Raw genomic sequence first — 26,699 nt, 5'->3', positions numbered from 1 at the left:
AAAAACCAGACAAAAAAGCAAAAATATGTTTGCAAAATGATATAGGCTATAGTTTATGGCTTTAATTCATTTTATTAATTGCATCGCTGCACAAAGTTAAAAGTTTGCATCTTATGCCCTTCCAAGCAGAGTTTTAGTGGGGACACCTGACATAACATCCACCTAGCTGCCCACCATTTTCTTAGTCGCTTGTTTTGTTTGCTGCAAAATACAGTATAAGTTGATAGGTGAAACTTTGTGGGAGAAATATTAAATGGTGTCATGTAATATAGCCACTAGAGGGGGAAATTGGCTTTAAGATAAAACATTCTCTTGTTGCGTCAATTTTCTAATGCTGTACTGTATGTGAATTTGACAAAAGAGTAATCTTGAATGGAAAATAAGCAAATCTGAAAGATCATGTAGCTTGACTCACATGAGCTCAATGTCAGACCAGTTTATCTTATAAGATGAAAAACTTCCAAACTGAGAGATAAAATCTAGGATCAGTGAAATACTGCATTGAGGTTTGGTTACATACAACAAAATGTAATTTGTGTATAGTGACATTTGACTTAAATTACCTTTTAAACTACAATCAATCATCATTGTGAGGGTCAGATGGGGCAGAAAAAGTGTTGGGGAGACGGATCTACACTAAGGACCTACTGTTGTGCCTATTGAGGGAAATTGAAGGAAAAGCATCTTATTTTTGATTATTCTAGCAGAATGCTTGTAATCAATAATTCTTAGCCATGATTCAAAATGCTAACCAATAGCATATACTCAAGGTAGCAAGGTCATTTAGGTTCATCTGTACAGTATGAGTAGACAATGAGTTCACACTGAGAATACATAACATTAAAAATCACCTAAAGTTAAAGACAGAGTGTCTGTCTGGCATGAAGACTTGTCTAAATTGTAATGTATTATAATATAGTAATTATATGTAATTACACACATAATACCATGCCAATGTTTTTAGGCTAAAGGACAAAAAAAAGGATTAACACTCTCACCCATCATCTCCAGGGTTAGAGGTTTAAATTTCCCCTCTGTTCTGTATGCATGATGTATTTGTGTTCTCTCTGTGCATTGTGGGTTTCCTCCTTCTATTTCCCTTTAATTCAATAGACATGCATTAAATTTCCTCTAGAGTATGAGTGGTGTGGGTTGCAAAAGATTTAGCATCTCTAGCAATGTTTCTTCCGCTTTCAGAATTTCCCTGTTCTCACTGTGCCTGGTGGGTTTCCATTTTGTACTCCGGTTTTACTCACAGTCTAAAGACATGTGCTATAGCATGACTGGCATTTCCAAATTTTTCATGGATGTTTAAGTGTGCGTGTGTGTGTGTGTGTGTGTGTGTGTGTGCGTGTGTGTGTGTGTGTGTGTGTGTGTGTCGGCAATATATCTCGTTTTACATCCTGGAGTGATGGTCACTGCAGCCAACCATTAGATACAGATGTCAGTTTAAAATTGTTGGAGGCTGTTTGACCATTTTTATAAAAAGAAAGGCTCAATAAAAAAATCTTTATAAAATTCTGCAGCACTGTTTTTCAAGAATACCATTGCACCATTATTCATCATTACTTTATCATAGTTGTACCGAACACAAATAGTCATAAAAGGGCTTTTTTTTCCCAATCATCAACTTTAGCGCTTTATCTGATATAAAGGGTCACAGAGGGCCTGGAGCCTATCCCAGGAGCACTAATTAGCTTTTGGGCTGTGGGAGAAGACCGGAGTTCCTGGAGGAAACCCACCAAGCACAGGCAGAACACACAAACCCCACGCACACAGGTGGGAATCGAACCCGGATCATGGAGGTGCAAGTGAAATAAAATAAAAAATAAAAAATTTCACATACACAACCATACACAGTATGATACGCAGTGAAATTCTTACATGACTGTTTGGAACCTTGATAGGAAAAAATGTTTAAAAATTTTTTATTTAAGGATGTAAGGTGGCATAAATGCTAATAAGAAGGAATAAAAACGTATAATATAAAATTTACCATCTTTTGTTACAATAAAATGTAATAGAATAAAATAAATTATAAAGTAGAAATATGTAAAGTATGTAAAAATGTAGGACTGTAAAAAAGTAAGAACTGTATATATCACATTTATTAAGTATGGAATGGTCATGGAGTGTGAAATAGATTTTTGAACCGTGATGATATTGTCCATCTTTAAAGTGCAGTAGTGCAAGTCCTTTTGTATGCAAACATAAAAACAGAATGTCTAGACCAGAATGTGTAAACATAAGCCAGAATGTGCAACCATAAAACATAAACCACAAAAAAACAGTTAGCACAGTGCTAACCTTACACCATCAGAGTACTGCTCAAAGAAACCTACACACAAAGGGGCCCTTTTTTCAGCTCTTTTTTTTTGTTGTTGTTGTTCTTGACTTCCGTTTGTCCTCCACTAACACTAGGGGGCGCAAATACGCCATGACTTAGCAGCAAAAACTAGTAGATGTGAAACACAGGCGAGAAGAAGCGGCCCTCCGAAATGGCGATGGACGGGATGTCCACGTCTGCATCAGGACTGCCATACCATCATGTTTCTGAATACTATCCCAGGAAACTCGGTCCGAAGCCGGACGTGGTGCCTTCGGGTGTAACCGAGAGGAAAACCGGACCTGCTGATAAACCTGACATGGTCTCAGTGGACATTATCAACTTCAAGGATTCAGGTATTTCCTCATTTGCAATGCTTCTTTATCCGGCTAGGCTAAGGCTGAATCCCAAATCTCAGTATAATCCCTATGTAGGTTCCCTACGGTAGTGTATGAAGTAATAGCCTTAACCATAGATCTAGTGCACCTATGTGGTTAATATAGAGGCATTTGGGATTCTGCCTTAGGTCTTTGGCTAATGTGTATCCACTTAAAACTCTACAGTAAGCGTTATATAATAATAATAATAATAACAGTGTGAAAGTAAAATAAAGCAAACATGTAAAAATTATTTACATATTTTCATATTAATTATTTTTGAATTTGCTCTGTCACTGCCTCTGTGTTGTTGTAATATCAGTTAGCTTGTTGCTAGCTCAGTGTCTGTCAAACTGTGATTCAAATCTACTGTTGTGCTTAACATTATAAGATTAAATTATATAAATTATAAGATTATAAATAGCCCCTCGTTATTTTTCCCCATTTTTTCCTTTGGTTAAGACTTAATTGTCTGTGTTTGTTTCCAGACACACCAGTACACAGGAAGAAACAAGAAACAGACTCGTATGTTCTGGTAAGATCCACTCTGTATCTCACAGTGCAGTTGATAAAGATTTTCTTTTCTCCTCCAATGCCAGGTTTCCACATTATATAATGTCGGTTAAGGTCAGAGGTTTAACCTGCAGTGACCGTAATATTTAAAGAGGTTCTGTTCACTTACTTGTAGAGAAAAAAAAACAGGAAGAACAGGTCTCTCAGATGTGGACTTGATGTGCTGGATACGAAAACTTCTCATCACGTGTGGGCTAAATATTCCCTTTTTTTTGTTTTGATTTGATTAGTTTTTTTTTTTGGTTACACTTAAATGATTGAGATCATTTAAAGAAATTTTTTGTACTACACAGATCTTTATTTTTAATTGTTAGACATGAGCTAAGCTTAAAGTGGTGATGACTTTGAAAACCCAACTAGTGTGGCAGTATACAATGCTAAATGTGTTTTTGTTACCTCCAATCAGAATCGTCTTGTTGTTCTAGCCATTGTACAATCAAATAAAAGTTTAATGACTGGGAGTGGAGCTGGTAAGGTAATATGTTTACAACAGAAGCAGATTAAATAATCAAAGAGTTTTCAGTACGGATACTTTGATATTACTTCGATACTTTGGTTGATGCTGATATACATTTGTTGATCATCTATACCGCTTATCCTGTGCAGTGTTACTGGATTGGCTGGGTACATCCGGAACAGGGTGCCAATCAATCACAGGGCATGCATAAATACATACACACACACACACACACACACACACACACAACGGGCAATTTGCAAATGCCACTAGCCTACCCTGCATGTCTTTGGACTGTGGGAGGAAACCGGAGTACCCGGAGGAAACTTGCCACATAAGCTTATTCAACCTCCACGCACAAAGACCCGAGGTAGAAATTGAACCCTTGACCCTGGTGGCGCTAGGCCACAGAACTAAACACTACGCTGGCATGCCGCCCCAATGCTGATGTCACCTTTTTTTGTTGTTGTTGTTTTATTAATTAATGTCTGTTTTTTGCCAGAGAAACAATAGATATTTTTTAAAGTTTTTTTAAACTGTTTTAAAATCTCTAAGTTTAATTTAACGAACACAAATTCATGAAATAATTTTTATTATACCACAGGTAGTTCTCAATTAAGTAATCTGATAGGCATGAGAGGCATTCTACGTGGGGTGATAACAGACAGTAACACCACTGGGATGTTTACCTATATGTATAGGTCTTGTGTCCCAGGTGTTTTAACAGTCGTTTATTACACTAACTGTCAATCGCAGACAGGTTAGTAGGACACACTTTAAGGAAGAAAACACATCTGGTAACGTTATGTCATCTTAAAAACACCTTGTCTCCTGAAGTATTGCTTCTAAAGTCATTCTGAATTGCCTCACTGTTGTTTTATTTACATCTAAAGAGCTAACTAGCTTCTAACGCAAGAATGTGTGGGAAATTACATTTTGACCATTAAAACAAAAGTCTTAACTCAAATTAGAATATTATTATATTAAAAAGACTCATGAGTCTGTTGATCTGGATAAAGTATGTAGGGTTGTATTTGCTGCAATAAAACCCTCAGTGAGTCAAAGCTTGCTTACAGATGAATCTAATCTAATCTAACACCTAATCAAAGTGTGTAGAACAAGTGATTGTACACTATTGTGCAATAGTTTTCTATTTAACCCTATTTGGCATTAATATTATAAAACAGAATAAGTGGAAATATAAGGAGAAACTTTAAGATTAAACTACTACTAATACTAAGATTTATAGGACTGACCACCACTCCATGGTTTGTACCAGTAACAATTTAAAACTGAATTCACCCGAGTTAATTACACTTACTGTCGGTCACCAACTCCACCAGTCGCAGTTAGTTAATTTCGCCAGGCACAGAACAGTATGTGTTGGCGAAGTCAAATTACTAGTAAAAGAAAAAAAACTAATTATAATCTGATTGATGATATATTGTGGTCATGAAACTATTGTATAAAAGCAATTTTACACTTGATGTCCTGTTTCCTCTCATGTAGTATTGCTTTAGTATAATTCTTACTTTGCAAGATAGATTCTTTTTGTAAAAAAAAAAAAAATTTTTAAACCTCCTATACAGTTTTAGTACTTTTCAGTACTTACCTAGGTCGAGAAAATCGTTACAGGAACATGTCTTACAAACTGCATATCTCCAATCTTTGTCCAAGACACTGACGTATTCACAAATGTAGCCAATATTTTCTTTGACTTGAAATCAAACCACAAGTGTGCACCTCGTCACTTTTAGGTGCAGTATAATTGCTCCACTTATTGGATCTTTCCCAAAACTGCAGTCGGTTAGACCAAAGATAAACAGTACAACATTTTTTCAGTGGGAAAAAAATTATGCATAACAACAGATAAACAGTGTCCAGTGTCATACATTCCAACAAGATACAAGCAAATGTAATATCAAAGGCTTAATTCACTGCCTATCCGTTACTATTCGTTGCCGTCACTCTCCTGTTAAAGCAGATTATTATTTTTTAGAAATGTTTTGTAGAAATTGTTACTCATGGACATAATTACATGACCGATAAAACTTTATTTAAAAAAAAGTTATTTCTTCCTATTTAGCTACATTTATTTAAAGTTGTTTCTCTACTACACAAAAAAAGTTGCAGTATTTGAAATAGACTATGGCGGCACAGCTTAGCGGCAGCACAGCTTAGGGGTGGCACAGTTTAGCTTAACTTGGTTGTTAGCACTGTCGCAATGCATCTCCGGGGTCCAGGTTTAATTCCCGACCAGGTTTAATCTCCTCCTCTGCGTGCATGGAATTTTCATGTTCTCCCTTTTTGCATGGTGGGTTTCCTCCTCTGGGTACTTTGGGTTTTCTTCCACAGGCCACAGACCTGCAGATTAGACTAATTGTCATTTCCAAATTGCTCGTAGTGTGTAAATGAGCGGGTGTGTTCGTGTGTCCTGCAATGGATTGGCCCCGTGTCCAGGATGTACCCCACCTCGTGTCCTAAATATTTTTGGGATAGGCTCTGGGTCACCCGCGACCCTGTATATAGAATAAAATAATATAGACAATAAGTAAGTGAGCGAAGGGGGCTCCATCTGGCCTTTTTTCCCCATCTTGAAAAAGGTGAATATAATGAAAAGGTTAATTTTCTCTTATAATATAATCTATTCTGGATTTATTACATGTAAAATAAAATATCCCAAGCCATTTTTTTGTTTTATTTAGCAGATCATGACTTACAGCTGATAAAAAAAATTCAGTATCTCAAAATATTAGAACATTTGTCTGAGTTTGAGTAGATTACTATTCATACAGTATGAATACTGTGTATCTCTTGATCTAGTTCAGTACATGCACGGAGAAGACTGCTGACTTTGTCCCAACTGTTTGTCCAGACAGTTGTCCAGAAGGTGATCATTGACACTCTCCACAAGGAGAATAAGCCACAGAAGGTGGTGTATCGAAGAATATTCATGGAAAGTAGCCTGGAAAAGGAAATGATGCGCAAGCACCAGAGATGACTACTTCATGCTTCTGTCTGCTGAACAGCTTAATAGAAATGCTAATTTCTTTTTCCAGCAGAACTTGGACTACCACTAACTGGTTTGCTGACCATGGTACTACTGTGCTTAATTGGCCAGCCAACTTGCCTGACCTGACCCAAATAGGAAATCTATAGCCTATTGTCAAGAGGAAGAAGAAAAACACCTAACCGAGCCATACAGACGAGCTGACTGCTACTATTAAAGCAACCTGGTCTTCGATAGCAGCAGAGCCACAGGCTAATTGCATACCGCATTCGTACATTAATTCATTCTAAAGGAGTCCTGACCAAATATTGAGTGCATAAATTAACATAGTTTTTTATTTCATGCAATTTAATTTCTGAATTGTAAATTCTTTTTTTTATTTTTAAGCTTAGGATATATTCTTATATTTTGAGATACTGGATTTTAATGACTTGTAATCCTTAATAATAATAATAATAATAAAAAAGACATGTAATTACTTGTAATTTCTTGTCATTTTACTTGTAATAAATCAAGATAGTATAAGTTTGACTTTAAGTTAAATTATGAGGCAAAAAACGTTTTCATGATATTCACATTTAATTATGAATTTCAAGCTGAAATTAGATTTTTAGATTTAATCATAGTTTTTGTTTTGTTCGCTTTTTTGTCATTACATTTTGTCTTCATTGCACTGTGGTCACATCCTTCATCCATTGCATCGGTTGGTTATATACTTGCTGGTTAATTCTCTCCATTACTATAAAAGCAGTATTTTCATATTCATATTATTTGATAGCATTTTCTACCTCTTTAATGCACCTTAAATTTAGAACACATTTTTCTTCATTATTGCACCTTAAATTGTATACAGTTCCCTTTCACCTCCCCACCCCTCACTCACTACAATTCTTGCTTGTTGCTTAGTTGTTGTATATTATTTGAACTGGCTGATGTAACTAAAAAAATTCTCTTTGGGATTAATAAACTACTCTATTTGTCTCTCATTTATAAAATAAAAAAATGTTGAATGATATGGAATAGGTCTGTTTTGAGATGTTCAAATTGCCAAGGTCTAATTCAGAATATGTCCCCGTTTTTGTTCGCAGGGCACCATTCACCCCTTTCGCAAGTCACACAAGTCCGTCTTTAGCAAGTTCAGCCAGGAGTTCAACTTGGTAACCTCAGATAGACGGGTGAGTTCACAGCATGTTTCCAGGGAAGTTATTAGCATAATTTGTGTAAATCACTGTAACCACAGCCAATAAAGTCATGTGGCATCACGGTTGGGTTTTAATACAGTTTTGGCAAATATAAGCTTTACAAACCAAGTAGAATTGGGTTACACCTCAACTGATCAATATAAGATTTGTGTTTGAAGGGGTTAGGGTTGCCTCTATGAAATGTTCTTGTTAACAATGCTTTTAAGGGTCTATTTTTATTTAGTTATTTATTTACTTTAATTTGGATTAAAAACATACTTTTTTTTTTTTCATTGACAATGGAAAATGGGAATGTTTTTGCACTATCTCTGTTATAGGCTTGAGAGAGATGATAAGAACAATGGGAAAGACTGATGTACTGTATTTTGTTGTCATTGCTGTCAAGTTGGACTATTTAAATGTCTCTCAGAAAGCATAGCGATTGATGCTTTTCGATAAGGATTGACAAACATCAAATCTGTTGTATCTCCCAAACCTCCATTTGTCAATGATCAGACTTACAGATCATCACTGAATATACAATATAGAATTTTAAAACCAGTGCTCATTTCTGGTGTAAATATCTGTGACATTAATGTTGATGTCTACATACGTAAAAATAAATGTAGGAATAAGGCCTAGAAAAAACATAACCTTAGAATGATTCTGTAAATGGACAAGGCTAACCTTCTGTGATGTGGATGGGTGGGCTTAAGCTGCTGAGAAGAGGAGGGAATACTTATTATGAAACAATCTTAGGCACCATAATTTGTTCAGTCCTAAAGTTTTCTTGATTTTGACCCTGTAAGAACATCTTGTTGGCTTTATAAACAGTAAACAGGGGTGACTACAATTTCAGTTTCAGTAACAGCCACATTATTGACTACTAGGAATGTAACAGTACACCTAAGTGATGGTACACTTTGTATCTCAGTGCAGGCTTCCTGATATAATACTTTACTTCTATACAGTACAGTGAGTTTGAATCAACAGATATAGTCTCTGCAGTTCAATACAATGTTGTTGCTTTTTTTTTTGTTTTTAAAAAATGGGCATTGTTCAGTGCAGTTTTACCCCCCAAAAAAATATGGATAGTAATTAGAAAAAAAAAACAAAAGGGCAAAGATGTACAAGTTATAATCATCAGGATGTCGATGATGAGCAAGTCGGAAGTGATGGTGGTTGTGAAGAAAAGCTACCCGAGATGACAATGAGAAGAAACTTTAAGAGGAACCGGACTAACAAGTGAACCCGTCCTGATTTGGGTCATACCAGATAGTGTGACCATAATCAATTCCTACTATATTTTTTTGCTATGAGGTTGAAAGTTCAATTATAAAACAGGATAATGTGTTGGAGATTTGGGTACAAAACTGTTCATGGATCTGTTCGTGCAGTTCTACAGTTATGGAGTAGCTGCAGTCACTCAAATCAACCCAGTCCAAGACCGTCCTCATAGTCCTCAATAGCAGCTAGAGGTTTTTATGCAATGAGAACTCCAACAGTGTAATGGTTAGCACTTTCGCCTTGCACCTCCAGTGCATCCATCTACAGAGATGAGTGGGAACTCCAACAAGAAGTGGGGCACTAGGATGTGTCAGAAAGCAGAGAGCAGTTAGGTATACTTCTCAGTCTCTCAGACCTTAATGGATAAGGTCAATGTACATTTTGTGCTGCGTAAAAGCAGGAATTCAGACAGAAATATCTGATAGGGTGAGCCAAAAGGAAACACAGACATAAGCTCTTTCTGTGAAGTAAAGCAAACAGTCACTCTACCGTCAACAAACCTGAGTGATCAATGAAAGTAGGAAAAGACATATTAGTTTACGATAATACTCAATGTCCATTAGCCCCCCCCCCCCATATGTATCCCTTACCTGAGAACAAATCTGTTAATCAAAAAGCCTGCCTAAAATAAACATTTCACTCTAGACTTAAACACTGAAATCTAAATTTTAATTGAACTTTGGAGTTTTAAGAAAAAAAGGCTGTAAACCTGCTGTAGTTTTCTTTACACAAGGTATCAGCAAGCAACCTGCACCTTTTGACCAAGGTAGGTATCCTGGATCATAAATATTAGCAGTTCACTCAGGTGGTGTGGTGCAAGACCATTTAGCTGTATAATAAAATGATAAAAGGATTATTATGACAGATCTGGTTTTCCACAAACCCATTCCTTTGCTAATTCATACAGCTTTTTTTTAATGAACTTACAGTAATCTATTTGTATTTGTTCCTTGTATTATGGCTGCATCTTGGCTATCAACTATTAATATTGTAGGTTTCTATCAAGAGTTATGAATGAAAGAAAAATGCAACCATGAATGTCTCTCTTCAAAATTTACTTTGATTAACCTTATGAAAATGGTGTGTGTTGCAGTCATGGAAGATCCTACTGTTTGGGGCGCTAAATGTAATCTGCACAGCTTCTCTGCTGATGTGGTGCAACTCCACAAACAGTATGGGTAAGTACACAACTACTATTACATAATAAATCCCAGTTAGTTTTATTGGTTGCTTTAGTATATAGACAGGTCCCTTAATTTGGAACAAAGCAGTTTTTTTGGCATTTGGCCTATGTACTCCACCATATTTTTATTTTTCCAATGAAACACTCAAGATAAGAGCAAACTCAATACTTCAATTAAACTCTCAACATGAGGTCCAAAGTGATGGTGTACATCATTGGATAAAAAAAAAAACAAAATGGGATATTTGAACATTCTTTCGAAAAAAAAAAGAAAAAAAAAAGAATTAACTGGCAAGCTCAGTAATAGCAACTGGCAGTCAGTAAGATTGTGATTTCATGTAGCTCATACATTGGACAACGACTTATAACTTTATATATACTATATGTATGTATGTAGGTATATGTATCATATTCAGTATCAGCCAAGTGTGTGTGTATGTGTGTAAAGGAAAAGTGCAAAAATATAGACAGACAGAAGAAACTGTCACCACTGCATTGTAGACAGGAAATAGACGCCACTCAAGTATCGAGCAGAGAAGCGAAAGCTGATCTCAACGTCAATACTAAGCACACCGAGCCGCACATCTTCCTGCAGACAGAGGACAAAAGATCCAGAGGACAAGAGTGTGTTGGTACACTTCCCATATGGTGTTTATCCACACCGAAATGAAACGCTAATATTTATGGCATTGAGGGGAAGATTTTGTTTCTAACATGATTGCTCAAGTTGTAGCAACAGGGCTAGGGACAGAACTGCACCCTTTTAAGGACGTTCTTTCTGTCAGGTTGATAAGTATTAGGACAAGAACATGATTTTCATCTTTTTCTGTTCGCTACCACACTTGACTTAAAATTAAGCAATCAGGAGGTCATTGAAGGCTAGACCTTCAGCTTTCAGTTTCCCAGAAACATTGCATTAATTGTTCAGGAAATTATAGCCATTTTTATACAGTCTCCCAATTTTCACAAATTTCGAAGACATGGACAAACTGACTTAAATATTTTTCATAACCCGATGTGGCCTGTTTTCTTGGTTATTTCATCACAAAGGTAAAAGGTTCGGGAATGATTTCAAGTGTTAAATTTGCATTTGTAGCCGTTCATCCAGAGATCACGGGTTCGATTCCCAGATGATGCTGTAACCTCTCGCACCCAGAGATCTAAAGACAGCTGATTGGCCGAGCTTTCTCAGAGGGGAGGGATGAGAGGTACTTAGTGCTCCCACATTAACCACGGCACTACAGCCAATCAGGGGCACCTGTGAACTCATGCATGCGAAAAGAGCGGATAGCGCTGTCTTCCGAGTGTGTTACTTCGCCCCCAACAGTGCGTGAGCGAGCAGTTCGAAAAGATGCGGTCTGAGTGGTAGTAGTAGCAGCCTTAATGTAGGAGCCCACTAGTGACTGGGAGGAATTGAACATGACTAAATTAGGGAGAAAATCAAGGAAAATCCCTTCCCTTTTAAAAAAAAGAAGAAAAAGGACATCTTTTGGCTGAAATAAAAATAAAACTGAGCTATCCTTGAGATAGCAGAAACTTTAGAAGCAGTAGTTCTTCTAATAAAGGAATGCACTGGCAAACTTAGAAACAACAAAAAGCATAAAGCACAAGTGGATGATCACTGAAGATTAGTGGACTGATTGGAGCTGTTGATATTCCGTCAAATGCTGAAAAATTTAGAGAATGATGCTTCCCAAAAGTACCACGAATGCAACCAATGAAATGCAAAAAAAATTATATACTGTACTTTTAAAGGGCTGAGTCTTTAAAATTAGCATTCACACCAAGATCAAGCACTTCAGTTGATGTTTCACATAAAGTTTTAAAGGAAAAAAAAGTCAGATCTTTAAATGAAACTGCTGATATGGTTTTTCACATGAGATGGATTTTCAGAATGGATTTAAGAAACAAAAAACAGCCATGTACATGAGGAAGGTCATGGGAGAGCCTTCAAGAGGGTTGCCAGTTTCCCCAGGAGTGAGCATCCCAGTAATTTCCATGATATAAAGAAAAACCCCAAGAGCTACATCATGTGACTTAAAGGCTTTTGTAAGCACAATAAATGTTTATGTTAATGGTAGCACAAAAAAACTTTTCATGGAAAAGTGGCTAGGAAAAAGCCCCTTCTTTCCTACAAGAATATGGCAGCATGACTTGGGTTTGGTTTAAAAAAAAAAAAAGGCACAGAGGTTCTGGAACATTTTCCTTTGAATTGATGAAACCAAGGTGGAGATGTTTGGTCATCATGCATTGGGCCATTTTAGTGAAAACCACATCGTCCAAAAACACATTATACCAACATGCATGGTGGTGAAGGGATGATAATTTTGGGTTGTTTTGCAGCAACAGGGAAACTTGCGGCCATTAAACGTTGTTCTTGATATAAATGTGAAGCCAACGTCTGGAGTTTGGTCACCAAACAGGACAATTACAAGCACAAGCACACCAGCTGAATTGCCAAGTCAAAGGGTTTGTTGTCATCTGAAAAAATTTTAGAGAGGGTATCTTTTTTGATGATTGGGTAGATTAATGGATTTATTGATATAACGTATCATTACAGAAGGCCTTCCAGTTCTTGCATTGAAATTCTTTCATAGTGTCCATAATGTCTTAAACTGTTCTACTGTCTGTTTTATGATGATTTTGGATGCGTGATGCCCCGCACAAGTATTTCTTTTCCCCAGTGTGTCCGTGTTGTTTCCTGAGCATGTAAGCTATCTCCACATCCCACAGAAAAGTCTAAAATGTAAAACAGATGAGTCTACAGGACGCCGCTTGCTTCAGTCAGCTCACCGAGATCAAATTCTGCATCAGAAGGCTGTATCGCATTGCTAGCTGTCGAAAATGTATACACTTTAATCCAATACGTGCACTCTTCTTTTGTCAACACTTCTTATAGCTAGATTGATGTGGACCAGTGTCTCAAAGCTGAAGTGGATATACATTAGGCACTTAAAGACATAAACGGGTGTTTTTTTTTTCCTTCTTCCTTAGAAAAGTGGCTGTGGTTCATTTTAACAAGATCACATTATTACTAAATTAGCTGGCATTTAATTTAAAAAAAATTTCCTTGTATTTACATTGTTTCATTCATGTCATCTGTCTACAACCACGAAAAATAAACAGACCAAAGCTTGAGCAAAATGTAATAATAATGTACCATATTATTTATAAAGCACCTAAAAATTTTAACACCTTGTGAATGTTTAGCAGTTCATCAATGATCCTGCAGGTGGTGCTCTAAATACTGTAATCACACATTGAAAGGCAGCACATCATCCTGTGTGGCAGGAACGAATTATTAGCAAAGTTTGTTTAGAATTGTAACAAAGGTATTGAATTTGGAATATTTATACAATTGTTATATAGAAATCAAATCAACACGTAGGTATCGTGATATCACATCAGGTGATCCCTGGTGATTTTTTCATCTCTAATTTCCGTTCCATTTTTTCTGAGTAGTTCTTGTTTTTAAAGCCATGGGTCATCAATATAAGCTCCTGCGGGACATGTGTGAACTCTGCTATTCATTGCTCACCGTCTCCTTGTCTAGTTTTCCCTCCTCCATCTGTGGCCTTGCATTACACAAATCTATTAATTATTGTTTAAAACCAGACTCTCCTACAATTTCAGAGAAGTCCGCACCATTTATCAAGTGTCAAGTAATTGAACACTAATGGGTTTCTGTTACAGAAAGATGCTTTCTGCTATTCTCTTAGGAGAGAGTATATACAAGTGTGACTTCTATGCACAATATTTACTGATTCACTCTTCCTGTAGCAAATTGGCCATAAAATGGATTTAATATTTTATAACACATCGCTTTTAAAGTTTTAAATCTGTTTTCCTGTTTACCTACTGTAATTCAGATTGTGGGTTTATTTATATTAATTTACTTCTTATAATTTTTTTTTTTCATTTCTGAGTAACAACACATATTTGCTTACGTAGCATTTTGCTTGAATTTTAAAAGAGGTGTTCAAGTCAACCCCGGATTTTGATTGTGCAGAATAACAGAATAACGCACTTATGAGAGTAAATAACCCCCATTATTTCTCTAGTATAATCCCCTGATCCACTAATACACTTATCCCAGAAAAGTTTTCTCAGTACTCTGGAGTGTTGATCGAACATCATAGCCTTCCAAAATGTTCCTTTTACTCACTGCAGATTAGCATTTCTTCTGTACCGGTTGAAGAGGAAGATCTCTCTCTATCTCCAAATCCAGTGTGCACTTCCTTTTTGGAAATGCATGTGTCTGTGAAGGATTATTTATCTTCTGTAAATGTCAATCAGTTTTATACCTTTTTTCTTATCATGAAATGACGAGTCCCAGTTTGACTTGAATGCAATAAAAGTTAACTGAAGAATTAAAAAAAATATAGGGAGCTGCTAAGTGCAAGTTAGTTCATTTTAATAATTTTTGAGTGCTAAAATTTTTAAACTTGTGTTTTTGATGCGTTGTACTACATATGACACTTATATGGTGAAAATAAATAGTTGTAGTTAAGTATTCGATCTTCGAAATTTAATTTGCTGGAAGTAATAGGCCCGTTTTTTTGTCTCTCTCATCCGCATGGACAATGTTGCTCTGTGGCGAGCCTCTGCCTCGGCTCCACCAGCAGTAGAGTCTCGTTTTACCCCCCAAAGAAGCTCATGTCAGCAAGACTCGCGTCCTTCCACATTCTCCTGTTTCCCTCACCAGGTGTTACATTGTCGTCGATCAATAAGGCTTTTGGTTTACATCTGGGACGATCTATCGTTATTTCAACATGCCGCGTCAACAGACACCCGAGCTCAATGACAGCCGAGCGCTGCAGTTTGCAAATTCTCACTCTCTTACCAAAAACACCAGATTTCCGCGTGGTTCTGAGACCACGAATCCGATCCGCCTGTGTGATTCCTACTTAACTTTACGCTTCTGTTTTGAATAACCAGGCAGAGCTTAATGCTGTCATAATGGACTTCTCAGTCCCATGAGATGGAAGAAAGAGAGGGAAGAAGGCAGCAAGCTAGCAGTGGGCATTTTGACATGTTTTGGTGCTCAGGGCCTGCAGACGCTTATTAAATATTTAACTCCCTGGTCCGGCTCGGTTTTCCACCACTGCTTCTCCTCCTTTCATACGCATTGATCGAGTCTGTAAACATACACAAGTGACCTTAATCTGCTCACAATATGCTACATGGATTTGGTTCCCCTCCACCAGGGATTTGGCCATCTATCACTATTCACTGTTGCTTGTATTTTTCTTTTCTTTGCAGCATTTTGCACATGGGCATATGAACAAAGCAACAGCATTCTGTTTGAGGGAGTTTTCATGCAACCCAGCATAGAGAAACTAATGGATTTTTACTGTCACATCAAGTTTTCAACACTGTCGATATACAAAGCATATGACAATTATACAGTACATGTGTAGACTTTTATCCGTATTGTACATCCTTTCCATCGTCTTTTTTTAATTTAATTTTAAAGAACAAAACATTTTGTGTTCACATTTTGTGCCGATTAATGATAAAACTCCTGTGTTCTGTTTCAGCCTTGACAGCGTACACATACCTCACCGTTTTTGATCTTTTCAGGTAAGTGGCCACAATGTTATAGCAACAACAATGTTATAGCAACAACCTCCTTTCTCTTAATCATGCAGTTTTTTTACTATCTAGTACTGAAGCAAGCCTTTAAGGGATTTTAATTATAGTTTTATTCGGTTATGAATTCAAAGGCAAATGTAAAGACCATGCATATTTTTGTTGTTTTAAAAATAAACCTTATAGAGATAACATTATAAGGTCTTATTAATAATAATAATAATAATAATAATAATAATAATAATGCATATTATAGGAGCTCTTTATACCTCCTTATAGGAGCAAACTGTCTAAGAGCTTATACAAGAGTAGATGTATTATACACACCTAATAATTCAAATTTGGAAAAATATTTAAATGAAAGATAATTAGATATTTAACGTGCATGTTGCTAGACATACAGTGGAACTGTGGATTGTGAGTAACTTGGTCTGCGAGTGTTTCGTGATTAATTTTATCTTAAACGAGCGAGGTCTTAACATACAAGTGGTACGTATGCGCTTTGTCTGTAGGATTACGAGTAATCGTCTTCCATGCTCAGTTTCAGTTTACGGTCGTCACTCGTGTAGTCAACATTCGTGCACGCGTGTACTGTTTACTATAACATTGAGAGCAAAGCAAAGCTTTTTTTTTTGTGTTCAAGTGTAGTGACTGTTCTGTACTGCAACAACAGCCTCAGGGAAGGAAAAGTTTAGAAAGTAGCAGTACAGGAGATTAATCTGTTTAACGAAAACACAGCTTCACATTTCTGCAAAATCCTCAAAAGGAGGCAAAAGCAAGTGTTATTAGAGAGGTTCCTTGTTACAAACGGGGGTCAGAGGGAATTAATTCCTTTAGTGAGTGTTTGTGTGTGTGTGCTTGCATGTGAAAGTCACACAGTAGTCCCCCATCTCTTCTCTCTCGTCTTACACGAGCCACGTTTTCTTTAAAAGTGCAGGTTAATTAATTTTTACTTTATATTTGTATAAAAGATTTTTATATAAATATTTTTGGGTTGTGAAATGAATCATCAAAGTTTCCATTGTTTCTTATTGTGAAATTCGCTTTGATACTGTAAACGAGTGCTTTGGATTACAAGCATGTTTCCGGAAAACAAATTATACTCGCAATTCAAGATTAAATATATTTTTAATAGAATAGAAGACTATAATTATTTAAGTTTTTCTCATAGCTTTTGATTGTTTTTCATTCTAGTTTGATTACATGCCTGATAAGCTCCTGGGTGGCCATGAAAAAACCAAGTCAAGCTTTTTCATTTGGGTAAGTACAAGATTAGAGACTTTATTCATTGCTGGATCTTCAAGATCTCAGTCGCATTTTATTGTGTCTCTGCCAAGGCTGTTTTTTTTTTGTTTTGTTTTTTCCTTTGGTCCCCAACCAGTAAGAACACGAGCAGTCCTAAGTTTGTGTTTGTTTTTGTGTGTGATTCTTCAGTTTCGAGCGCTTTGAGGTGCTGGCAGTGTTTGCCTCTACAGTGCTGATTCAGCTGGGCGCTTTGTTCATTCTGAAGGAAAGGTGAGACATTTTACATATTTACCCCTCTCTCTCCTTCCTGCTCTAAAAGTGGCCATTGAACATTCAGGTTAAAAATGTTTGTAACAATTTGCTGCATCTGTTTGGGTTAGCATTAGTCTTAATCGCTGCAGGACTGCAAAAAACCTGGTTTATACTTGTGAGATTGTTTAAATGATGAGCCTAATTTATAAATAGTTGCAATGAAAATATACCATAAATCTTTGTTCTGAGCGTCTGGGATATTTATTTTTACTTGGATACAAATGGTTATGGGCTCGTGTTTATTGTCCCTTAGTACAAAGTTCATATTGTTTTTCTGATATTATCCTGATATCATATGAAAACTTGTTTCATGCAATATTAATATAATCTAAATATTGAATGGCGAGTAGGATTACATTCACTGCCTTTCTGCTTAGATTATGTTAAATAAAATGATGTATGAATTCAGCTTGTACATATTCTTGGCCTGTAAACCTTCCATTACACCGCTATTTTTAGGTCCTTGTGTTTGTTAGTTTTGTAAAATAGTAAAGGACCTGTGCATTGTTATGATCATACTATTGTTGCTCTGTCTCCTGATAATTATATGCGTACTTGAATTACTGCATGCAGATATTGTATATATCTTGATTGTGCATGTTGAGTAATCTTGAACGTTGTGTCGTCTTTGCAGCTTGGAGCGTTTTATGGAGCAACCGGAGGTGCACACGTAAGCTTTCGTTCCTTATCACTCATACACCCAAACTCTGAATGTCTGCAATTATACCACACTGTCTCACTCCCAGAAGCGTGTACATACAAACAGCACCAAACTTAACAACAGTGTCAGAAGACAACAGCTAACCTAAGTGTCTTTCATCTGAGTCTCATACTGTGAGAGAAATAATGGGATTTTCAGCTAGTCGTTCCATATTTTTCTTTAAACAAAAGATTAATGATCAAATCTGTCCTTTTTCTCCATCACACTTCAACTTAACACACATCTGATGAGACTTTCGATAATCTTGTCATGCATTTGGATAATACTGTAATGTTTTAGACCACCTGTCACGTCTGTTTCTGTTTTGTTGAGTGTAATTGCTTTTTGACCTGACCTCTCTGTATTGAAGGAAAAATAAATTTTTAATGTTTGACTTTGTTGTTTTTCCATTATTTTGCTTACCTGTAGGGGGCGACTCTTAGTTGGGACTTTTGTGGCTCTTTTTTTCAACCTGCTGACTCTTCTTTCAATCAAGAACAAGCCCTTTGTCTATGTTTCTGAAGGTAGGCTTTTTATTGTTTTTCTGTAAACATCAGTGCAGTAAACAGGGCCATTGGGGAGGGTAAAATATGTATATTTAATGTATATGTACGTATATACGTGTATATATGTGTGTGTGTGTGTGTATATGTGTGTGTATATATATATATGTGTGTATGTATGTATGTATATATATATATATATATATATATATATATATATATATATATATATACACACACACACAGTTTTTTGTCAGGTGGAATTAAAATCAATTTGTACTATTAGATTTGAAAGATTTCGCCTTTGGCTACGATTAAAATTTGTACACCTGACACTCAGTAGAAAGCTTTAGATATCTTTATTTTTCAGCTGCTCCCATGCTGTAGTTTATGGTTCTCTTCACTAAATAGATCAATTCAATATATTTCATCCCTAAAGTAGGTTTAGGACCTAAGCAGTACAAGGCCATATGAGCGAGTTACATGAGCGGATTTGAGTATTTGAATAAACTTTTTAATTCAGTGTGAACAGAGTGTACATTTTATTCATTTGTTTTGCTCAGGCATAATTGTTTCTAAGGTTAAAATTTGAAAAAAAAAAAAAAAAAAAAAAAAAAAAAAAAATATATATATATATATATATATATATATATATATATATATATTTTTTTTTTTAATATGACAATTACAGTATGTACAACGTGGTTTATTGCTCTGAATTGCATTATCTGGTTTCCTTACATATTCAAGTGGTCCTGTAACAAACTTTACTTTTCTTTGTTTCTTTTAAATTGACTACTATTGGACAGATGATGCATATACACAGGGGTTAGACCAGTGGTTCTCAAACATTTTCTGTCATTCCCCACTTAAGGAGGTGGGCGAATTTTCAAGCCCCACTTGTCAACAAAATGATAACGAAAAACGGCCAAGTTTACTATTTATTTCTAAACCAATAAGATCAAATAACATCAAGTTTAAAACAGATAATATACACGTGCAATTGTTATAACAGATTTACTTTGTCACTTATCTAGAGCTTTCTTTTTCAAGAAGTCGAGTGGCTTATTAACGTGACTGGGGTGTGTTGTCTCTAAGTGTCTTCCTACTTTGTTGGGTCTCATGCTGTCTGCTGTCAGCGGTTTAAGACACAAAACACACACGAGTCTCTCCTCTGCCCCCATCCCCACCATGAATCCAAGCGCAACATAGGCTTCATCATAGGCTGATGATGCTGAATCACCTGCTTTTTTGTGGTCCATGTAACAAATGTATCCATTAAAGTTATTATGCTCACTACATACAGTACGCTACTGACCCGATGTTATACTCTAAAATGTTTGTGTTCGCGGTAAAGTTAGTTTGATATTCGCATCTCCGAATTCAATAGCTGCGTAAATAAACCCGCAAATAAGATACCCAGATATATTTCCTCTCTACATTGTCTTTAAGCTACATCCGCCTTAAATTATACATGTTTAAAAGCATAAACACCATTATTCTCTACGGCGCAACGAATAATTTAGGGATCATCGCAAAATGCCGCACACCAACAAAAAGCGTAGAACGATATTGATCTTCCCTTCTGTTCAGCGCCTGAAGGACCAAAAAGCAACTTTGTTGCCGCACTGGAAATTAGAAATGCCAGACTAGTACTGCCTAATAAAATAGTAATGTTTAACAAAAATACAGAAACATCAGCTTACACATTGAAATAAATGAAATTACATATATAATACAGAATGTTTCCTTATATATTGTTCCTCTGCAATTAACATGCCGACGTTAAACCATTATTGTTGCACTATGGTTCCACTTTTTCTCTGATGTGATTTTAATTTACTTGTATTAATAATTCATTTCTTTGCATGTGATTGTTTAGTTTCGAGTGTCCGATGTTTGTCAATAAAGAAAAGCATGAATTAGAATAGGTACTTTCCTATTGTTTTCCACTAATTCCCTCCCGTTCATTGCGCCCCACCTGTCATGCCTGTATTCCCCACTAGTGGGGCGCGCCCCACACTTTGAGAACCACTGGGTTAGACAGAACAAGAAAATGACAAAAGTGTACAAAGTATTCTCGCGCCATGTGTATATGTGATAAAAATATATACACACCCATCCATTGGCCATAATCATATGACCACTCAAAGGTGACATGGATAGCATTAATTATCTTGTTACAATGACTGGAAGTGGGTGGGATGCAGGATATACAGTAAGTAGTGTCATGCATGAGGCAGGGCTGTTGTGGGGTTGCTGATGTTTGAGATGCCAACCATTACTTGACCTAATGACCCAATTAAAAGTCCCTTTTTTCCTTAAAGGGTAATAGTGAGGGCAAGTCAACAAAGGGATTGTTAAAAAAAAAGCTAAAGCAAATCCTTAGGATGGTGTCTAACAGACTTCAGCTTCTAAATATGGTAGTGTGGTGAGCTTATACATTTCAGTACAAAATTATACACCAAGGTGGTATGAATGTCATTTTATCTTGTGAAAATGATAAGGTTGTTATAATAAGTAATAATTAATATAGCTGATAATCAGTTTTAGCATTTTGCAAATTACACACATAAATGTCTGTTTAAATAACATAATATAATAAATTCACAGAAAATATATTTATTTTAATCAGTATGCTCTGTTGAAGTAGTTTTTAGTTTCCGTGAAGTGATGGATAAATTAAGCGCACCGAAAGATGTGTATACAAGTGTGTGCATGCCTGAGTGCATGAGACTTTCACCCAGGTTTGATCTCTTGACTTGACCCTGGCCTGATCAGGTGACAAAATGGCTACTATTACCTCACTTACCCACAAACACAGATCTGGATCTGGATTTTTCTTTTTACAACCTTTCGTTCTTCTTTTTTCTTTTGTTCCCCAGCTGCCAGCACCAGTTGGCTCCAGGAGCACGTGGCCGACCTGAGCCAAAGGTAAGATCCTTTTTCACGGAGTTGTCCATCTGGAGTGATCCTTATCTTTCAAGTCTCAAATGGAACACTTGGACTTTGAGAGACTAGTTTGTTTGGAAAAACATCGAAAATTTGTGGTTTAGAAAAAATTACGTCAACTCTTATGTCGATATCTACAGCCAGATATGTGAAATTTTAAATGCTTACATGGACTAGGTGAGTTCTAATGGGCTACAGGTTTTTTATTTTCTCCAAATTACTCTTCTGACCTTAAGGGCAGAGCTACAGCTGAAGGTCATAGATTTCCATGACTTCACAGCTGGTGTAATTACTGGGGTCACTGGACTCTTTGTCCTCTCAGACTTTTCCCCACATTTTGAGATTTTTTTTTTTTTTTTTTTTTAAAGAAATAGTTTTGCTTCTGTTCAAAAAGTGTTTGTTGAGTCCAGTTGTTGTTGTTGTTTTTTACATAATAACTTTGCAACTTTAAAACATGAAGCTACTGCCAGTGCCACAGCAAGGACACGTGTAAAGTTTAAGTGTAATCACTAAATGTATGCTATAACAAGAGTATGCAATTTGTAATTTGTCAACAAACCTAGCACAAATTTTATCTCTTATTTTTACCTTCCCATATGTAGGGTTTAGTATGTTAAATGCAGACGCGGGTGTTTTGTCACCTTTGTCAGTGCAATAAATGACTCCAAAGCAACTGTTCCAGGGTGGTGACGGTTTTGGCACACTTATTTGCTCTTTTAAGACCCTGGATGTAAACTGTTTTGGGCAAGTACACACACATTACAGAAAGCTTGTAGAAAGCTACAATGAAATCTCAAAGAATTTTGATATAGGAATGAACATATTTGAAAAGACAAATGACTCTCTCTTTAATGTAAATGCTAAAGTTTCTGCTTGGTGTAGTGAGACTTTAGCTATGAAGGTTCAGCTTTAAAATGGCTGAGTTATTAAATGGTGATGTGGTTACTCGGTCATCATAACAGGCTTGTAGAATTACAGATTAAAACCCTGACCTCCTGCTCACTAGAGTGGATTTACTTGTTGGGGTGAGGTTTAAGGTAACACAAATTTTTTGTTTGCTTTGCTATTATTCCATGTTTTCCATCACAATAGAGGCCAGGATTATATTGCCTCATTCCCTTCACTGAGATTTTTTTTTTTACGGAATAAAGCAATCTGGGGGTTAAGAGCATGTTCACTGTTTGCAGTGGGATTATTTCGACTGTTAGCCTGGTGTTAATCCTGTATTCAATGGCTTTAGTTTGGGAGTGTTCACACAAGTACATGCACGACATGTAACTTGTTAACAATTTTACCTAGAACTTTAAGGTGTTTTATTTTATTCTGGTTTTTCAGTACTATCATTGATTCGGGTTCAACCTATTATCAGTTTTACTTCAGTACAGAACTGAATGTGAAATTCTAGTTGTCCACAAAAAAACAAGTTTTAATGCTGCAGAGATGTTTGAGATCATTACACTGTTTTTGTGTTCACAGTCTATGTGGGATCGTCCCAGCATTGAGCAGCATCCTTTTGCCGCGAATGAATCCCTTCGTCCTTATCAACCTGGCTGGAGCTTTTGCTCTTGGAATCACTTACATGCTCATCGAGATTAAGTAAGAATGCATTACATCATTTCTTATATCTGCTTCCCAGACACAGTGCATCTGTATGCACTGTATAGTTACACTTATACAGTACTTGCTGATCAGTGTACATGCTTCTTCTGTAGCAGTTTACCAACATATCGATTGTATTTATTTTATTCTTTTTGGGCACCATACCTATGGGCAACTTAAACATAAATAAGTTTTTAAGAGGGTTAATATTACCCAAAATAATATTTACATTTATCCTTTGCATTTTTTATGCTAGATATTAAAGTAAAAGCAGCCTACCAAAATTAGACTGCATCATTTACTTATTGTGTTCATTGGAAAAAAATAAGTATTTGAATGATTACATTTAAGAAATAAAAAATATGTAGGCTGTTATTAAAGTATTTGAATATTCAGTTATTATGAAAATTACAGTACTATAAAAGCAAAAGTCTTCGACAGGCTGCAAAGTACCTTAAGACATCATTTTAAAAATTGGTTGGTTATGTAACAACCTCAGCAGCAACCTTATTTCCCCTCCCGTATGTTCAACCACTCAACATCCTGCATCACAAGGTTAACTAATCGCCAGCTTGATCATCTGTCATCTGGTTTATGTCATGGGTTAGATGCTTTTTTTTGTTGTTTTTTTTATATTTTAATGATTCATAGGTCACTGTGTGTGTGGCTTAACAAACAAAAACATTTCTTTGAAACTGGTGAGGTACAGGGACTGGACTGAAAATGAGAGCTAAAAAATGCCAAAAATGAGAGCCAGAAAACTCCTTCAGGAAGCCTGGAAAACTATTCATTAACATTACATTAAAAATACAACAAGGTCTGGCTCTTTGGTGAAAAATGTGAAGAAATGTCTTTTGCACAGCCTTGTAGAGGTTTATGGCTGCGAAGTTAAATTAACAGATGTTTTTGATCAGTGTTTTAGGTATATATTTATACAGCTTTTGAAACTTGTGAATAAAAAGAAAAAGAAAAGCACATCAGACAAGACAGAAACCATTGTGATCAGTGAAAAATTTTGAAGAGGCATCATTCTAATTATCCGTGTACCTAATTGAAAGTTTTCCAAGCCTTATATTTAGCAAGCATAAAGTAGAAACACTACTCAAAACGAAAAAAAAAAGTCCTGCTCAGTTTTTTTTCTCAAATATAATGATCATGTAATCACACTGGATTCTGTGTTTTTGCAGCAACTATAATGCAGTGGACACTGCTTCTGCTGTAGCGATCGCCCTCATGACCTTCGGGACCATGTATCCCATGAGTGTGTACAGTGGAAAGGTCCTACTCCAGGTATAATACAGTTTAATTAATAAGAGTAAAATCTATGTATGTACATGATCATTGATCGTGACTGATTTGTAGGCAATGTTTCTCACTTTTTGCACAGACCACACCTTCCCATGTCATTGGGCAGCTGGACAAAGTGCTTAGAGAGGTGAGATTCAGAGAATTGCTAAATCATACTAATTTCACTTTAAGCTCGAAAGTTTATTTCCTGTATACAACCAAATAATGATGTGTTAACAATAAGCTACTCTTTCACCAGGTCTCTACACTGGATGGAGTTTTGGAAGTACGAAATGAACACTTCTGGACAATAGGCTTTGGCTCTCTGGTGTGTAATTGTATTTTTTTAACCATTTATATACTCACTTATGGGTATGTTTATTTTTCATCATTCTTTAATTTTATTCATAAATTGTAGCATGAAGCATGTAATCAATTACTTATCAGTGTTTTTGCAGTTTTTTATACATAACTATGCTCTAAATAAAAAATTTTTGAGATTCATTGTAGTTAATCTTAACTTAATCTTCCATATTCAATTGTGTTAATTCGTTTTGTTTAAATGTTTGTTTGTTTTTCTTTGTTTTGTTTTAATAGGCCGGGTCCATCCATGTGCGCATCCGGCGGGATGCCAACGAGCAAATGGTGCTGGCTCATGTGACCAACCGACTCTACACACTTGTCTCAACACTCACCGTGCAGATCTTTAAGGACGATTGGGCACGTCCGTCCTTGTCCACCGGACCTCTCAACCTCTCCGATATGGCAATTGCGTCTGGAAAGCAACTCGAGGAACCAGAGCCACTGACTTCCACTCCCTCTAAACCGAGCAGCCCACCGCCCGAGTTCTCCTTCAACACACCTGGCAGGAACGTGCGGCCTGTTTTACTCCCAAACATCCATCAGCAACGTCCTTATAACTTAGGTCTTGCATACGGATCTTCTCAGTACAACACAATGCTGGGTCAGGGCTTAACACATCCAGGAAGCAGCCTAGGTGTGGGTTTGGGCACAGGACCAAGAATCCCCTCCCTTCAGAGTTATAGAACTTCATTTAGCACAGCTCCAAACATATACAGAAGCAACCTGCTGCCTTCACAGAGCGGTCAATATAAGCACTGATATTTTTGTTCGGACTAAGTTGGACTAAGAACAGGCTGACCTACAGAGGACCTTAACTGTTATGACTATATTTAATTATTAGGACCAACAGTTCATAAAGGATTTTCTAATAGCATTATCTTTTTTTTTTTTTTTTTTTTTTTTTTTTTATTAAACAGATAGCAGCTGTATTAAGATATACATAGTATGTTGTTTTCCTGCTACTGTTGCTTTATGAGGGTTGTGTTATACTGTAAAAGGTCATAATTTATTGTACATTTTGAATTCCACAGAAAGCAAATGAACTTTTGTGGTAATTCTTTGATGTTTTATGATTTGATCAATGGAAACAAGATTTGCTGCCCTAAATTGCTTAAATACAAGCAAATATCTGTGTATTCAAAATTTAAAGAGGATTGTATAATTATTTCCAGTACCCACTGAAATTACTCGTATCAAGTCACGGTGAAACTATTTTCATGGGAAACATGTCAATGACCAAAATGCAACATCTACATATATTAAATATTTCTACTTAAAGGTCTTATATTTTGCAATTTCTTTCAGGAGTTATCATAGACCTCAAGGGGCCCCTAAAGTGTGTCTGTTAATAGCCCTTTGATGGTACCTGACCTACAATGACCTAATTGCCATCTTTGTACTTTTGAGTGGTTAAAAAGTTTTCTTGCCAGATCAATTAACTCTAAGCAGATTCCCCTACTGACATTGACTAGTAATAGAAATAAGTCTCTTGCCACCTACTGGCCACTTCATAAGGTACACCTTGGTAGCACTGCTAGCCCTTTTGCCTTCAGAATTTCCATATTCTTCTCCTTATTTTATAGCCTAGAATCAACAAGATGCTGGAAACATCCTTAAGACAATTTGGTCCATATTGACATGATGGTATCATGCAGTTGCTTCAGATTTCTTTGCTGCACATCCATAATGCATGCCTTCGATTCCACCCCATCCAAAAGCTGCTTTATTGGATTGAGATCTGGTGGCTGTGGA

The 26,699-nt window shown here is 36.3% G+C and overlaps 1 protein-coding gene across 1 annotated transcript; it reads left to right on the top strand.

Annotated features, from left to right (window-relative positions):
• Positions 1-2,478: 2,478 nt before the first annotated feature.
• Positions 2,479-26,232, top strand: slc30a6 (solute carrier family 30 member 6). Its single transcript, XM_053480098.1, has 15 exons — positions 2,479-2,682; positions 3,192-3,238; positions 7,832-7,918; positions 10,305-10,389; positions 15,935-15,977; positions 17,181-17,246; positions 17,421-17,501; positions 18,178-18,213; positions 18,673-18,767; positions 21,632-21,680; positions 23,175-23,294; positions 24,485-24,587; positions 24,685-24,732; positions 24,844-24,912; positions 25,182-26,232. Exons 1-15 carry the CDS (start codon positions 2,499-2,501, stop codon positions 25,704-25,706), a joined length of 1,638 nt encoding a protein of 545 aa, XP_053336073.1. The 5' UTR covers positions 2,479-2,498; the 3' UTR covers positions 25,707-26,232.
• Positions 26,233-26,699: the final 467 nt, after the last annotated feature.

Source organism: Clarias gariepinus, chromosome 20 (assembly GCF_024256425.1).
Source record: "Clarias gariepinus isolate MV-2021 ecotype Netherlands chromosome 20, CGAR_prim_01v2, whole genome shotgun sequence".
In the NCBI taxonomy this organism is placed as follows: Eukaryota; Metazoa; Chordata; class Actinopteri; order Siluriformes; family Clariidae; genus Clarias; species Clarias gariepinus.
The sequence above is the reverse complement of the archived record's forward strand: the minus strand, read 5'-3'. Positions and strand labels throughout refer to the sequence as shown.

Coding starts and splice junctions, on each gene's coding strand:
- slc30a6 (XM_053480098.1), top strand. CDS start 2,499: ATGGCGATGGACGGGATGTCCACGTCTGCATCAGGACTGCCATACCAT. Junction 10,390..15,934: donor CAACTCCACAAACAGTATGG/GTAAGTACACAA, acceptor GTTCTGTTTCAG/CCTTGACAGCGTACACATAC. Junction 24,733..24,843: donor TGGACAAAGTGCTTAGAGAG/GTGAGATTCAGA, acceptor CTCTTTCACCAG/GTCTCTACACTGGATGGAGT.